The sequence below is a fragment of the Eublepharis macularius genome, chromosome 3 (genome assembly GCF_028583425.1).
Source record: "Eublepharis macularius isolate TG4126 chromosome 3, MPM_Emac_v1.0, whole genome shotgun sequence".
NCBI lineage: Eukaryota > Metazoa > Chordata > Lepidosauria > Squamata > Eublepharidae > Eublepharis > Eublepharis macularius.
In genome coordinates, this window is record NC_072792.1 from 80506230 (window position 1) to 80523610 (window position 17381).

At 46.0% G+C, this 17381-nt stretch overlaps 1 protein-coding gene across 1 annotated transcript in view; it reads right to left on the bottom strand.

The window, feature by feature from the left end:
* Nucleotides 1-17381, bottom strand: part of DMD (dystrophin) — a 2144806-nt gene that overhangs the window by 1208921 nt on the left and 918504 nt on the right. The window contains exons 19-20 of the mRNA XM_054973282.1: nucleotides 15381-15622; nucleotides 10004-10184 (exon numbers count right to left, since the gene is read on the bottom strand). Of these exons, the coding sequence (XP_054829257.1) occupies nucleotides 10004-10184; nucleotides 15381-15622 (423 nt within the window). The remainder of the gene's footprint in view (nucleotides 1-10003; nucleotides 10185-15380; nucleotides 15623-17381) is intronic.

Consider the following 17381-nt stretch of genomic DNA (forward strand, 5'->3'; position numbering starts at 1 on the left):
GAGTGATGCCATAGAGCCTAACCTCTGAAGCTGCCATTTTCCTTATGAAAACTGATCAGTATAATCTGAAGACCAGTTACAATTCTGTGGGTGATCTCCAGGCACCTCTTGGATCTTGGTAATCATCGTAGTCATTTTTTGGGGGAGTCCTCAAGTCTTCAGAAAAGGAAATAGTTTTAACTGTTTTGAAATGTTTGTTTTAAGGGAAAACACTTTGCAGTCAGCTTGGCATTTTTATGTTTGGTATATTTATGTTTGCTATCTGCAAACATTGCTTTTCACCTGAATCCAGACTGTAATGTTTTGCATTTAAATAGTTTAGATTATTTCTGCTTGCTCTTATGGGTTTTTTAAGGTTTTTATTGCTAGCTAAAATGCAGGCCTCCAAGGAAAGAAGGAGGGAGGCTGGATGGGTGAGTGGAGTGAAATCTGATGGGATAGTAACTACACCCCAGGGGGCAGAGTGAACTGCAGCTGTAGTCAGAAAGCTGAACGAAAATATTCATTCTTATTTATACAGGTGAGCTGCATGCAGCCTGAGAATCTGCTATATGTCCTAATAATAAAACGTACATGATGTTTGTGCACTCCCCCCAACTTACCTCCATTTCCCCCCCCCACAGGCCTTTCAGGCATTGCCAGGCAATGATCTGGCTTGCTAGGAGATCTCCCACCATAGCGAGAGACCTGGCAAACCTGGGCATTTTTAAAGATGGTGGCTGAACACCAAGATTAAAAACTCCCAAACTACTTTTTGGCACCTAAGAAATGGTTTCAAATGTTTGTATTCAGATTTATGCTTGCTCTAGCTAGTGTTGATTCTGTGGCCAATGAAATGCTGCCTCCCCCCCCTCCCCGCGCCCCCAATAGCATGTGCAAGAGAAAAAGGATTCTGGGCAAGGGTTGTATGTTTGCAGTTTTTGCTTTTAAATTGAAAAATTCTCTTGAACTTGCTTTGCTTAAATGGCATTCCTGGTGCATGCGCAGCACGCTCACCTGAGTGCCGCCATTTGCCCTCCTGCACAGAGGGAGAGAAAGCTAGCATTCCCGGGAATCCGGGCATTTTGTGGGGGGCATGGCCTGGCCTATATAGGCCATCCTTGCCCTCACCCCTCTGCGCAGTTGCCTATGCAAGCTCGGGGAGTGTGGCGGTTGCACATACTCTTGGCACTGTATGATCGCACTGTGCAGCGTGTCCCCTTGGCAGAGGGCCGTTTAACAGGCTGCTTGCCCTTACTGGCACCAACCCCTTTTTTTAGTGGCATGGCTGAAGAACCCTCGGCGTACTGACGCACAAAAGGCCACAGGCCAACTACCAGGGCAGCGGGTTGAAAAAAAATGCCAAGCCCCCTTCACACTCACACACCCAGGTGGCAATGCCCAACAGAACACCCTCCCCTTAACCGTGCAAAGCAGCTCCACAACTGCTTAACCCAAGCAAAAGGCAGGGGGGGCATGTTGAGCACCAAATGGCTGCAGGAAGACTGTAACCCCCAGACCTGAGGGCACAAGTGCCCCAGAAAGAAGACAGGCTGGGGGGGGGGCTAAGCAGAAGAAGCCACAGGCCCCTTTATTTGTCTGCACAAGCCGCCATATGAAAGGGAGTAGGGGGAACACAGCCCCCAAAGCCATACCGCAGTGTGCCCGGGCCCGAAAAAATTCCCCCTTCCCACCAAAGGCCCCACTTATCCAGGCCCACTCTGGGCCAGAAGGAAGGCTCCGCCACCTCCACCACCTGAAACAAGCCACTGTGCGAAGCTGCAGCAATCCAAGGGCTCCAATGCCATGTTGCCACCCTGCCCTGAGCTCCATCCCCACTGCTCTGAACACCTAGCTGGGACGTTGGCGAAGAGAGCAGGGACCCCCACCAGTACCCGCGGCCAAAGCCAGATACAACAGCCCTCACTTTCGTTCTGATGCCCCAGGATCTATGGAAGCTTGGAGAGTCAAGGTGCACAGAGCTATCTGCCTAGCCTTCGCCCCTAGCACCAGAAGGTCGTATGATCGCACTGTGCAGCAGTTTGCTAGTTTCCGGTTAGTGGTGGGCTTGGAGCAAATCTGGCCCATCCCTGCAGAACATCTTATGCAGTTCTGTGTGGAAAGGAGGGCTGACGGACTGTCTGTTAAGAAGAGGTGGGCACGGTCAGCATAATGGACCTAATTTCGTCACGAACTTACCCAGTTTGTCATTCATGAACACGCGGGCCGTGGGCTTGTGTTTTTCTCACGAAAGCACCGAACATTGGGGCTTTCTGTCCGTGTGTCCATTGGCCCGTCATGCCAGGATTCCCGCTCAAACAATTTCCTAGGCAAAGGTGTGGAGCCACCTTCCCCGTTTGGAACACACCAATCTTAGCCCAGAAAACCTTGATTGGCAGCTCTGTCAGCCAAACAGAGATCACCAGCCTTTCTGCATAAAAGACAAAGCGCGCGAAGCCCCGCTCCATTTTGCTGGCGCGGGGACGCGAGTTAGCTTCTAAGCTTAGCAACTGCTTGCTGTGTGGAAGTTTTTTTTTGGTGAGAGTGCGGCTTGGGGCTTTGGGGCTTTGGGGCTTCAGGTGCAAGAGAGCTTTCTCTTTTCACCATTCCTGTTTAATTTTTTTTCTCCTTTCAATTCTAGTTTTCTTGAGAGCACTTTTTAAAAAATCCTTTTACCGCACTATTGGGTTACTCTGATTTGTTTCTGCATTTTTCGAGTCCTTGGGTTCTTCTCGGGCTTAATCCCCCCTCGCCCCCAAAAAATCTCTTCCTTTTTTCTGGGTTGACAGTGGGTTCTATTGTGCTCTGACCCCACCCACTCACAGACCCACAGTGGGTGCAAGGCAGCTTTGGGTGTTGTCTGCTTGAGTTCTTGCCTTCTTTCCCCCACGTTCTTTCTTGGCTGCTGATGAGATGCAAGGGGAGGGAGACTGCTATTAGGCTCTGTGAAGCACCCACTCTTTGACGACCGGCAGCACGCTTTGGAGGGCTCTCTGCTTCACTTCTTCCTAAGCCCTTCACTCCCTAAATAGTGGGTGACTTGGGGGGAGATTTCCTGCCTGGTTTTTGAGGTGCAGGGGGGCTGCTGCTGGCCTCTGTGAAGCACCCACTCTTTGATGACCGGCAGCATGCTTTGGGGGGCTCTCTGCTTCACTCCTTTCTAAGCCTTTCACTCCCTAAATAGTGGTTGACTTGGGGGGAGATTTCCCGCCTGGCATTTGAGGTGAAGGGGGGGCTGCTACTGGCCTCTGTGAAACACCCACTCTTTGACGACTGGCAGCACACTTTGGGGGGATCTCTGCTTCACTTCTTTCTAAGCCTTTCACTCCCTAAATAGTGGGTGACTTGGGGGGAGATTTCCTGCCTGGCTTTTGAGGTGCAGGGGGGGGGCTGCTACTGGCCTCTGTGAAACACTCACTCTCTGATGACTGGCAGCATGCTTTGGGGGGCTCTCAGCTTGACTTCTTTCAACGCCTCTCTAGAGTGTCTTTTGTGGTGCATTCTTCCCTTTCTTCTGGGGTCCAGCTGGGTGCCACTTGGCTCTGCCCTACCCTGCTGCAAGCTTTTGGGGCTCTTTTCATCCCTCCGATGCCTTCCATTCCAGCAAGGGGCCTTTGAATTGCTGCATGATCTCCTCTTGCGGAGTTGGCTTTCACTCAAGTACATCCATTCATTTCCCATCATGGGGAGTTGGTCTCCCTGCCCCCAGGGAGGGCATCTGTTGTTGATGCAGTCCCATGTAGGTGGGTTTTGTGAGCAGCCACCTCTCCTGGACAGGAGCACAAGTCTCCCTCCTTCCACCAAGGAGGGGTAAGGGTCAGTCAGTATAGGGGAGGGGAAGTTGTTGTTTGTCTAAGTCTTTGGAAAAGTGATAATTGAAGAGTGTTACATGAAAACCTTTGGGGGGGGGAAGTCTACTAAAGTGTAAATCTGTGGGGAAAACAAGGCCTACTGAATTGAACCGGTTCTCGAACCGGTTCTCGAACCGGGCCGGTCCATTTAAAAGTTTGTGGTTCATGGTCCGTGGTCCGTGAAAGTCCACGAACCAGCAGTCCATGGGCGACTCCTGGTCTGTGCCCATCTCTACTGTTAAGTCTATCTGGGGACTTTTGGCTGCTTTAGCCTTTGCCAGCAAAGCCCGGGGTCTTCCTGAGGTCACGAGCAACTTTAGAGTCCGTAAGATGTTGGAAGGGTGCTCCAGGGAGTCAGGTGCCCGGCCGGATGCTAGGCAACCCATTTCTCCATCTATATTTCGTGGTTTAGGTGGGGTTTGGGGTTAGGTGTGCTTGTCCATTTACAAGGCTGTGCTTTTTCACACAGCATTGCTTACTGTCTTCTTCGGGGCCTTTAGAATTGGCAAGCTGGTGGTGAAGTCATGCATGGATTAGTCCAATTGCGCTCTATTAGCGCAGGATTTGCAGTTTGTTGGGAATGGAGTTTCCCTCCGCATTCGGAGGTCCAAGACTGACCAGCGCCAAAAAGGGGTTGTGTTGTCACTGGGCTTGTGTGCGAAGCCTGAGCTGTACCCTGTGTGGGCTTTATGTCGGTATGTAGTAAAGAGGGGCCGTGGTGATGGGGTTTTGTTCCGGCACTGTGACAGTACCCCGGTTACTCGGTACCAGTTCTGGTCTGGAACCGAGAGGGCTTTGTCTAAGTTGGGCTTGGTGAGGTTTAAGTTTTGTACCCACTCATTCCGGATTAGGGCATCCTCCATGGTAGCCATGATGGGCTACCCAGAGATGACCATTCGGAGTGTCAGACGGTGGCGGTCGGCAGCTTACTGGGAGTATGTCCGTCCCCTGCCGCCCCTCTGTAAGCAGAGGCTAATTGTCTTTTTTCTTTCTTAGGTGCTGTGGTTCACCATGGGAGGTGTCGGATCCTCATATTCAGGCACAGCATGATCTTTTGGGTCGCCAAGAGGATGCTTATGGGGTCCCTGCTTGGCCTTAGTCGGTGGGCCCAGGTTGAGTGGCAGGGCCATTGGGTCTTTAGGTGGCCAGGCTTGCTGCCACTCCTGTTTGAGGGGAGGAGTGCCCCTCCTCCTCATTTTCTAGTGATCCACCTGGGTGGAAATGACTTGGGTTGGGTCAAGGGCAAGGCCCTTATGCTCCAGGCGCAGGCTGACTTAAACTTTATCATGAAGCGATGGCCTGGGGTGCCAATAATATGGTCTGCTATCCTTCCACGCAGGGTCTGGAGGGAGGCTTTGGACCACGATGGGGTTGAGCATGCTAGATGCAAGACCAATAAGGCCATGCTAAAGGCTTTGGGTGCAGGCCTGGGTATTTACTTGCCCCATCCCCAAATTTGGGACACGTATGCTGACCTCTACAGAGCTGATGGAGTGCACTTATCCGCAAAGGGTAACGATATTTTCTTGACCGACTTATGACAAGGGTTGTGGTTAGCCCTTCAGGAAATGTGGGGCGCTAGGGCCTAAGCAGAGGCTTGGCCCTGGTGATGGCAGGTTAGTTTGGATAGACAGAGCGGGCTGGTGAGCATCCGGTGGCACCTCCCCATTGGTAGGGAATGGGGGTCTGTCTTGGATCGGCTGGCAGGCTTTACAGCTGCCAGCTGAGAGGGCAGGCAGGGTCATTCCACATAGGGGCACAAAATGGCATTCCCGGTGCGCACGCAGCGTGCACACCCGGGTGCCACCATTTGTCCTCCTGCACGGAGGGAGAGAAAGCTAGCATTCCCGGGCATCTGGGCGTTTTGTTGGGGGTGTGGCCTGGCCTATATAGGCCAGCCTCACCCTCACCCCTCCGCACAGTTGCCTTTGCAAGCTCAGCCCACCCTCCGCACCCTATTTTATGGCAGTACAGGAATAGCCGGTCGCTAATTTACAGGGCCAGGTAGGAATTTTTTCACCCCTCACCTGATTGGCTGTTGGTGGAAGGTGTTTTTCACCTACCTTGTACTGCAGGTTAGGTAGTTGTGTTGTGTAGGATTATGCGAGTTCATGGCAGGTTAGTTTGGATAAGCAGAGTGGGCCGGTGAGCACCCGGTGGCACCTCCCTATTGGTGGGGAATGGGGTCTGTTTCGGATTGGCTGGCAGGCTTTACGGTTCCCAGCTGAGAGGGCAGGCTGCCCTTGGGACCCCTGGACAAGGCCTTGGCGCTTTAAGGGGGGAACCATTCGCCTGGCCGGCTGGGTTACAGCCATGCATTGGATGGCTAGTGCCTGGGGCAGGGGTGCTCACCCAAGCAGGTCGAGGAGTAGGTCTAGTTGACCCGTTGTCTCAACCTGTACCGCTAGTTACACCCTTGCCATTCTTATTAAGTTCCTAGCTAAGTTTTAGTTATTGTTGGTCAATAAATGGCCCTGTTTTTCACTCAAGCCTTGTGCACGTCTCTTCATTCCGCATAGTGGGGGCAAATGATGTGATAGCTTCCACAAAAATAACAATGTATTGCTCTTTATTTGTTGACAACAGCAAGGTTGGCTTTGCTATATTTTGGAAATCTAAATTATACTCTTGGAAGCTGTTTGAATAGATCAAAGAACTGTATGTATTAGTAAGTTAACTACTATGTAGAAAACTCAGAATACAAAAGAACTGAGAACTATATGGATTTTAGTATTCAATAGAAGGAAAGCCTGAATAGAGTGACATAACTGGTATATTGTAATTGGTTAAGAACTTGTGATTTCTGGTCCACTTATCTCACTGTTTTATGTTGTATAAAAGCCAGTGCCGATGGCCAGCAGCCACTTAAAGCCATGTAGGGCCAGTGTCTGGTCCAGCCCTCACACAGCCCACCTGGCCAGCTCTGATTGGCTGGCCAGGGAAGTTTAAAGCCATTGGTCACGGACCTTCCAGCAGGCACTGCTGGGAAGGCCCAAACATTTTGGACACCATGCCTCATACCCTGCTGTCATCCCGCAGCCTGCAACCCAGCCACCCAGGTGATTCTGGGGGCCATCATATGTTATTTATAATCTGCTTGAATCACTATATTTGTGCATTTTGAAGCACTTTAATCTTCCTCATATATTTTTAAAATGTAACTGAATGCAGCATTCAAATGTCTCTGTAAATTTCTTCTTACAGGTGATCTGTTTATGAAGAACTGGCATTTAGTGAAACTACCACTAGTATTCAAAGCAACCTATAGATAGAATAATACAAGTGATTGTGCTCGTGCTACTGATTGGTCTTGATATTTGAATGTCTGTGAATTGTTTCCTTTTTTCTTACCAGCCTCTCTCGTATAAATAGGAATGATTTTTAACTGTTATGTCCATACACCACACACTTACATGTTACAGAAAACATTCTTAACATCTAGACCAAATTCCAGAATGTACTGAGGATTTTTGCAGCCCAGGCCATTATACTCCTAGTGTAAGGCATACTTTTCAAACCTTCTATGAGCTGACACAGTGCACTTCACTTAACACAATGAAAGTTAACAGCACTGGGCAATTAGTTTAAAAGGACAGAAGTTGATAGTGGTATCTCATAGTTAGCAAGGAAAAAAGGCTTACATTCAACAACAAAATGAGTTTTCAGATACTTGTATTATAAAAGAAACATGGTATACAACTCTGCAGCATGCAACATACAATAAATCCCATGATTTCAAAGTGTTGTAGTACACTTGCAGAATTATATTGCTGTTTGAAAGGGGGGAAACCACAACGATAGAAAATTGACATACACAAATATATGGATCAATAGAGGAAACCAGATATTAAAGATGAAAATAAAAGTTTGAATCTTGTGGGACCAGCCTGATACGGCTGGGGTGGCGGGGGGGGGGGGGGGGGTTCTACGCAGGAAATAAACATGCTGAAGTTTTTCTGGAGAACAACAGGCCACAACTTTATTGGTTACAGAAAATAAGGAGCGATGGCTGCGTAGGGCACAGATCCCAACATGAGCTGACCCACTGCCAGTTGATGACTCCTCACCCCTTCAGCCTGCCTGCTAAAAGGAGAACCACAGGGATGACAGTTGAGGGAGCCACACTGGGCAGTAGCCTCTGCGTAGTTCCCCTGTCACCTGAAAGCAGGCATGTTCCGACAGCCCCCGAGCTGGGCTTACCACTCCCATGCCTGGTTCAAGATCCCTTATGGATCCCATCTATGGATCCCATGTATGGATCCCATCTATGAGAAAACAGGGCCAGCAGGCCCTGTTTTCCCCCCAGGGGATTGGTGCCCAATGCCCAAACCGCCAGCTAAAGTTGTGACAAACTCAAAACAGCTAAAGAACCCAACAAATCGTTGTAACCAAGCTTATGCATGAGAATGTACAGGTACACTGGTAAAACAACAGCTTGAACTTACCCTATTCTAACATAACACTTTACTATTTAATTTATTTATTTATTTATTTATTTTTGATGTATATTCCACCCTCCCCACATTTCCAGCAGGCTCAGGGTGGAATATAAATATAAATCTAAGTGAACACTCAAACCCCACATAAGAACCACAAAAACTATTAATTCATGTGGAAGGTTGGCAGGGAATAGCTGTTTGGAGCTGACTGCCAGGGGATGGGAACAGCCCAGCCCAATATAGAGGGTGGGAGGACCTGAGGGAGAACCTCACCTCTCAGGTCGGGCAACAGCTCCCACCCTCCTTCGAATTGGCCGACCGACCTGATTGGTCAGTTGCACCGATTCAAACTGCACCATGTGGCTTGCAGCCAGCACGCGCAGTTGATTCGGGCCAACCCAGGAATGCCGTCCCTGCTTCTAACCCCTGCCCTGCGACCCCGCAAATGCTGACTCTGGTGAGTACAGGGCCGGGGGATTTCCATGACCTATACAACAGTAAACTAAATGCTGAAATCTTGATCTACAGTTGACAATGCAGTGGAACTTGTAGAAAAGATAGTGAGGATTGAGACTTTATCAAAGTGATTCACACACCAGACATTGTGGTGTCCGTTCTGTCTATTACTGGGTGCACAGGGACTTAAGAGAAAATGAAAAAGCATCTTATCGAAACAAACACTTAATGACTAAAATATGACTGAATTCAAAGCAGCTACTCTTTGAGGTGTTGCTAGAGTTGCCAAGTCCCCTTACTGTCCTGGCAAGGACCTGGCACTCAATTTTGGCCCCTGTGAAGGGTGGGAGTATGCTCACCACTGGGTGTGATAACATCACTTCAGAAAGTGTCATTGCACTTATGGGGACTGCACCTGTAGTGCGCTGGACCACGAGGGTTTTTGCCTCTAGAGCCCGGGACCTTTCCCCCCCAGCAGCCAGGTGAGTGGTGGCAGGGGACAGAGGCAGGGAGGGGGAATCCTCCACCCCCAATTGGGACCTGGTGTCAACTCTAGTTGCTGCATACATTATCCCTCCCACCTAGTGTGCTACATTATGTATGAGATTTATATGCATTATTTTTCACTTTGAGAATACATGTGATGCATATGCTCTGTCTGTAAAGCTGATTCTATAGACACAAGATCACTTTATTCTGCCTATTTAGATTAACATCAGATAAAGGGAAGAAGAAAAATTAAATGGAAAGGGAAGGTGAAAAAATAATTTAGTATGTTCCAAGATTATCAGTATTTCTCTCAAGGAGACAAAAATGTACAGTGTCTTTGAGAGGGGGCTCACTGGCCCATCCTATCTTTGAATACACTTGAGAAAAGTTTTGTTTGAAAGCACTCTACATATAAAAGCAGTTTTTATTGTGAACATCTGCTTTGGATGGCACTGTTAACTCTTTGATGATTGTTGTACCAAAATACCAAAATTGAAGAGCTATGTACATCCCTTCACTTTTTCTAACATGCAAAGCCTCGCACATTCTCCCTGCTTGAAGAAAGCTTATATTTCAAGGAGAATTAAAAACATTTATTATGAAGAAAATCTCAAGCTCAGAGGAATGCATAGAACCCTTTTTGGAACTAAACATTTAAACTTCTTTCGAACGCAAAAAAAGGCTACTAAGAGTAAATCCCTTTATTGGCCTCCAAAAGTTCAACTAATTGTCAGTTTTGCTGCAGAAGTTTCTTGGTAGCAATAATATATAATTAGCAATGACACTTACTAGTTTGTAGAAACTTTTCTCTAGCTTGTACATCAGCATAAATTTGATTGAAGTGGTTAGTAAAGGCAACCAGATCTGCTTCCAGAAACATTGGACCTTGCTGTTTCTTTTTCAGTGCTTTGCTTTGAACCTTCAGCTGTTCAATCTGAGGTTGAAGGGCTGACAAGCGGATGACTTCATCCTAATATTTTTTAAAGTAAGAATGTAATTGTTATCTAAGAAAAGAAGTGTAAGTTAAAAAGTAAATGTATCATGACATAAATGCAGTTTTTATTTTGATATTTAGGATGGACATCTTCAATCTTGACTTTGCTTCATAAAAACTATGTGTATCACTGCAGTGTAGCAAGTGGAGGTGGTGCATCTTGCTGGCATAGTAAGCAAGACACTGACTGTTGTGTTTGCATTAGCACAGAATTCTGCAGTGGCTTGCAGACATGTTCAGTTTGTGGCTTGCAGGGGTGTGGGGATGTGGCACATGGCGGCCATGATTATGCTAAGGGCCTGGCAGCTCCCAGCAACTTCTGTGAGGATCCATGGGCAGCTTGTAAACCAGCCATCTAAGAGTGGCAGGCTGCCCTGGCTTTCAGTGAGTGGATCCCAAAAATGCATTCTTGTCTCTGGTCTGCTGTTTGAGTATATGTTCTGGAGCAGGCCAGGCCACTTAACACCTGACTCTCGGCTGGAGTGGAGTGGAAGAGGGTAGAAGAAGGAAGAAGCCGGCTTCAGGAAGAACTTCAACAGAAGGAGCAACTGCAAGGAGCTGAAGAGGGTGTAAGTTATAGCTTCTTGGCAAGGGTCAACAGCAGTTGCTGCATGGGTAGCAGTTACGAATGGCCATCTCAGAAGTGGAAGGGGGCAAATGGTCATTTCACCTGGCCAATTTCTTTAAAAAAATCTGTAAATCATTGGGTAAACACAAAAAGGCAAAAATGCCACATAGGTCCATTGTTGCCCACCACCTACTCTGCTAGGTGAAATTGACCACCATTGTTGCCCACCAGCTACTCTGCTGAGTGAAATCAGTAGGTGCTGTGGTGCAGCTTTCTGTCCTTGTTTGGAGTTGCATAAGAAGGCAGCTACTGCTTGAAAGAGCAACCAAGATTATAAGCCAACAAGAACTTGCATAAAAGGGAGGCATGCAGAGGAATGGCCATCATCAGCCCTCCCTCCACAAACCAGGGTTCGGGGCAGCCATGTCAAGCACCTCAGAGGGGCCCTGCTCAAGGTGAGCAGGAGCTTTTGAAGCCAGCCAGGACCACTCAAGGGCACACAGGCAGAGCCAAGGGCAGTTGCACACTTCAGGACCTCTCTTGGGTCCCGGATCTCCTTTCAGAAAGCCTCTGAAAGGAGCCTCTGGGCCTGGTCCAGCTGCAGATGCGGCTGTTATGGCACCTGTAGACAGTACCCCACAGGGATTGATAAGGCTGGCAGGGGTAGGAATTCCTCTAAAGGGCATCAAAATAAAGAAGAGTGGCAAGACTCATGGGGAGGCCCAGAGAGCTTGCAGGGATGAGGACACAGACAGCACGGGAACTACTGGTGAGTCCTCTTCAGATGGCAAGGCAGAGGATCCCACTGAGGATTACTGTGTTCTCCAATAGGATGTCTCCTTAATTTGTGGGGGATTTGGCATTAGAGGAAATGCACTGAGAGGGGGGTAACTGGGATTCTCCACCTATGTCTACGGGGATTGTTTCCTTAGAGAACTCTCCAAAAAATCAGGCAGATGTTAAACAGGAAAGGTTTTTTAATTAACAGAGGAATAAAAGGCTAGCAAACAGAAAATACACAGCATACACACAGAACTAACTAAGAAAACAGTGAGAAAATGGGAGACAGTAATTTGCAATAGGGTGATAATTACCATTCCTGAAGTAGGAAGGGTCCTTGGGAGCAGCAACAAAATGACTAGTATTCCATGGAGAGAAGGCTCAAGCAAACTTAAGGGTGCATGGATGGGTCCCAGAACTTACACACAGTACATGGCTGGGCATCCCAGTTATAGGGCAAAACTTACCCTGGAGCAAAGCTGATGTTTCTGCCCCAAAACAATGGCTTAATGACTTGTCCGGAGGTAGGACAATAACTTGATAATGGTTTGCTACGACTATCTGGGATGGACTACAGGTAAAAATATTGTTTAATAACCTGGTAAGTACCAGACAAGAAGGCTATCAGATGTACTGAATAGCCTTGATTAGATAAGTGGAAGAGGAAAGGTGGAGGAAGGTGCTGATGAGATTAGGCTGGCAGTTTTCTCAGTACCAAAGAGTTTATTGTCTATAGCCATAGGCAGTCACAAATTTTCCAAATATCAACTAATAAACAGTTAAATCCAGTATCACAGTTTGAAAAGATTTCTCAGGAATCCTCATTATCTCTGCTAGTCTCCAAGGTGTGGAGTGCCATCAGTCAGTCATTCCTCCCCCTATGACTCATGGTTTGGTAATTTTCCAGTCTCCAGGCTGGCAAGCATCCTCTCTGCCTGGGGCCAGGCAGTGTCTAGGACTTACGGCAAGGGGCTTATGATATTCCATATCTATAAACTGCCCTTGCAGTGTGGGGAGGGGGTCTGACTGCTAACAACTGGGGTGCATCAGTACGCATGCCTAGCCTACTGGCCTGGGCTTTGTAAAGGTAAGTCTTCAAAGGCCCCAGATTAGTCTGGGCAGCCAGTCTGTCAGGGGAGAGGATCTCTCTCTCACCTCATTTACTGATGATGAGGATCCCCTGGCATTCACCTTGAGCCTGCAGGAGTATTACATCAGTGTCTTCTCACTGTTAAAACTAGAGGTGGAGGATTGAAGGAGCACCACCCCATCAGAAAGGGACAAAAAAGGAGCCAAACAGGAGGAGGTGGAACACACCTTCAGTAACTAGCTAGAAGGGTAAACAGATCTCATGGGAATGGTATAGGCAGCATATCACAAGAGGGACGGGCACTTGTCTATTTCCTTCTTCAGGAAGGTCCATGGCTTTCCAGCCATGCATAATCTGCACAACTCTTTCTCTACCCATTGGGTGATAGAGGTCTGGAAAAGGATGGCACTTATGCTCCCTGGACCCCCACAGGCCCATCATATTGCACATTTGTCCAAAACCATTCAGCAGCTCTGGCACTTGCTAATCAGCTTTTGAGGCTCAGCTATTTGGAACAGCATTCAAGTTGGCTTTCTACAGGGCCTTCTGGGTCAGGGAGCTGGTCGCCAACTCCTTGTTGGACATCTCCGGGTGGTTCCTCAGGTTTCAGGAAGTTTTAGTGTCAGGTCTCAAGGTTTGTCTTATCATGAGGAGATCCAAGACCAATCAGAGAGGATTGGAGAAGTGCATCTGCTGAAATCTGCAGCCAGCACCTTTCTGTGCCCAAACCAGGCCACTGTGGCCTACCTTGCCATCTGCCCTCAACTCACAGACCCTTTCCTCATTCATATGGACCACTCCAGTTCACTTGCATCCTCAGGTCCTGCCTGGCTGCTGCTGGCTTCTCTGCCAAGGAATTCATGCCAACTCTTTCAGGATTGGGGTGGCCATCGTAGTCACTGAGCTTGGCCTCCCCCTTTCCCATATTCAGGCCATTGGCAGGTGGAAATCAGGATCATATAAGCTGTACATCCACCCTGAGTTTTTTTTTAATTCTTCCCTTTTGTAGTGTCTGCAAGTTGAAGCAAAACATTTTGGATCTATAGGCACAACATCGTGCACTGGGCTGGTCTCAACCATCATCTGAATGGGATGACACCTCAGACTGTAAGAAGCCATAACCATTATGTCGGTTGGAGTCAGAGAGATGCTTTTGGAGCTCATTTTTTAGCTACCCGGATCTTCCTTCTTTTGCTATTAGGTGAGGTAACAGTCTCAAGAATATATAAGTTTTAATGTACTAATCAAACATCCCAGGAAGATTACTTTAAAGCTACAAAATACTGGAAACCATATACTCACAGCTAAATATAAAACTATGCACAATGCTGTCATGGCTTAATTGGGAAAAATTAAACATATCAATGTTCTAATCCTAATATTCATTAAATCATAAGACCAACTCAAACTCAATGACTGTTCAAGTGGGAATAGGAACATCCATTGTTTTTATTTCATAATTATGAATTTAAATTCTCTTTTAATATTCCTAATGCATCTAAACTGCTGCATAATTTTTATTAAACAGCAATCCCAATTCACGCTCAGGAAAATTAAAACAGAGATAAACTATGATTGCTTGTGAGAAAGTGTTGGATTCTTCATTCATGTTTTATATAGTGATATTGTAAACACCTATTTCTTTTTGGCCTATCTCTGCACTTATCATCTATAGGATGACAAACAAAATCCTCTTATTGACAATGAAGATGGACAGAGAGCCAATACATAATTCTTCCGATCTTTTGACAAGTTCCTCCTCAGCTTTCAATAGGAAATGCCTAAAACATAATATTTTCCTCCTTCCTATATTTCTGATCCATTCCAGCATTAATGAAGAATGTTGTACATTTTCTAAAAGTATCAATACCCAGTACCCAGTTCCTAGGTCTTTAGTATACTGTAGCATAGTGATTAAGTGGCAGGACTGAATCAGCTCTCTACTAGTTCAACTCCCACTACTGCCATGAGCTCAGCAGGTGACCTTGCACAAGCCACTCCTCTCAGACCCCCGCCCCCCAGCTATATTGTGGGGATAATAATAATAACACTCACTTTGTTCCCTGCTCTGAGTGTGGCACTAATCTGTTCATAAGGAGGGTACATAAACACACTGTTATTATTAATAAGACCACTGTGACCAGTTCTCTCCACTCTCTTTAGGAAGACTTTTAGCTGTTTTTATGAATCTTTGCCACTGTTGGTAATAGTAGCTTACTTGGAACATGTCTTACTCATCTTTTCTCCTTTCTCCCTATGTTTTACTTGCATTATGAGCTAATAAGAGGAAAGATAAAATATTAAAATACTAATATGAATGGAAATGTTTCTTTTTTATTTTCTTGTTATGTGTTGTGTGTTGGTGTTCAATTTTGTTTATTTCTATTTCCTTGCTACCCTCTTGAATGGAGAATTTTAGGAAGATGGTGAAGAAATGGGTATGGAGTCGGTTCATACCAAATAGCCCTCACACAACAACTCTGTGTCATAGTAGTACTGGAGTCAGTTTAGTGTACCCACTGTAAATACTCAATTTTTCCATTTTCTGTAATGGTAGTAACTCATGATAGAGCATCTGCATAAACTACCATGTGAACCCACTACAAGTTGAGAGCAGCCTCAGACAGTACTGAAGACAGCCTCATACATGCCTTTGTGTTCTTTCTTCATCCACTTAAACATTGAACAGCCACAACAACATGTATCCAGCAAAGACTGGGACAGAATTTCTAACCTTGCACTTCTCTAGCTGAGTTTTCACTGCAGCAGGATCTGCTGCTGGTGCCGGTTGTGCTTTCAGCCAGTTTTCAGCAGTAATTACTGTCTGCTCCAATTGCTGCAGCTGGCCGTAGAAGGCAATGATGTTATTTTGGTACTCCAGCCATGCCAGTCTCTCACTCAGCAACTGACAGAACTCAATCCAGCGATTGTTCAACTGCTCTGAGGCTTGTTTGATGCTGTCAGCATTAAGCCCCTCTAGAAAGGAAGGAAGGAAAAAGAAGAAGAAAAAAGAGTTGAACACATTCATTTTTTGGGTCAAAGTGTGTGTGTGTGTGGGGGGGAGGGATAATAACCCTATTTCTCTATCAGAAATCTCATAAAACCAGCAATGATTTATCAACAAAAAATGATTTCCCAACATATAGATGTTGTGTTAGTGGAGAGAAAATCTTAAGGCTCCTGTAAAAGTCTAGTGAACTAGCATCATGAAGATAAACTACACTGCAAAAATGAAGTATTAGGAGAAGATAACGTAGAATTAATGAAACTAGTTGTGTAAAACGGAATACTTTTTCTGGTAGAAATTTTAAAATAATATGTATTTGAGCATTTATTGAGTAGGGGGAATGAATAATGCCAAAGCCTACAAAAGCATTATTCTGATTACTTTAAAAGTTCAATATACTAAGTAACCAGATAATTGAGATACACTTTACTAATTTACACCCACACAGACCACAAAGCAAAGGGGTCAGAGAAAGGACAGTGAGCAGGAAGTACACAGAACAAAGAGCCTACACAGCAAAAATCAAGCTGGCCCAAATCACAGGAAGCCAGCAAAGAAGAGGATGGCATTGGCAAACAGCATGACCAAAATTAGAGGTGTATAGCAAAAGTTCTCTTTACAGCACAATCCTAAACAAAGTTACTCCAGTCTATGACCATAGAAATCAATGGGCTCAGACTGAATCATAGAATCACAGAGTTGGAAGGGGCCATACAGACATTCTAGTCTAACCCCCTGCCCAATGCAGGATGAGCCTAAAGCATCCCTGACAAATATTCATCCAGCCTCTTGAAAACTGCCAGTGAAGGGGAGCAACTCTGGAGTAACTGGCGTAACTCTGCTTAGGATTGCACTGTTAGTCATCCATACCACTTGACTGTTAGATTCTTGATGATGGCTGCGATCCTATGAATACTTTCCTGGGAGTATCATCAAGAATCATCAACCAACAGGGACACTACAATGAGCAAATCAGAATGAGATTGAGACTTGGAAGTGCAGCTGTGAGGGAGCTACATAAGATCCTTAAAGATAAAGGTGTCTCTCTGGGAACCAAGATCAAGATAATCCAAATGATGGTATGTCCCATTACGATGTATATGTTGGGCAGTGAAGAAAGCTGACAGGAAGAAAATTGATTCGTTTGAAATGTGGTGCTGGAGGAGAGTTCTGCAGATACCATGGACAGCCAAAAAGACAAATAGGTAGGTACTAGATCAAATCAAGTCTGAATTCTCCCTCGAAGCTAAAATGACAAAACGAATGCTATCATACTTCGGTCACATTATGAGAAGACAAAATTTTCTGGAAAAGCCAATAACACTAGGAAAAATAGAAGGCAGTAGGAAAAGAGGAAGACCTAAAATGAGATGGCTTGATTCAATAAAAGAAGCAACGTCCCAGTTTGCAAGATCTGAGCAAGTCTGTTAATGATAGGACGTTTTGGAGGTCTTCCATTCATAGGGTTGCTATAGGTTGGAGGCGACATGACAGCACATAACACACACAGACATACATCGTCAAGAAACTGCTGAAGTTACTCTGTGATCACCTGCTCAATCACCTTGTGCAAAATAATATATTTATTTAAAAAAAAAATTGTAGAAAGAGCAGGGGAATTTATCCACTGTCTATCCACTGACGGGACATGAATGATAGGGTTTTTTAATATTGAAAATGCAATGAAATAGGTTTAGTAATGCAGTAAGAGTGAGTGTATTTATAAAT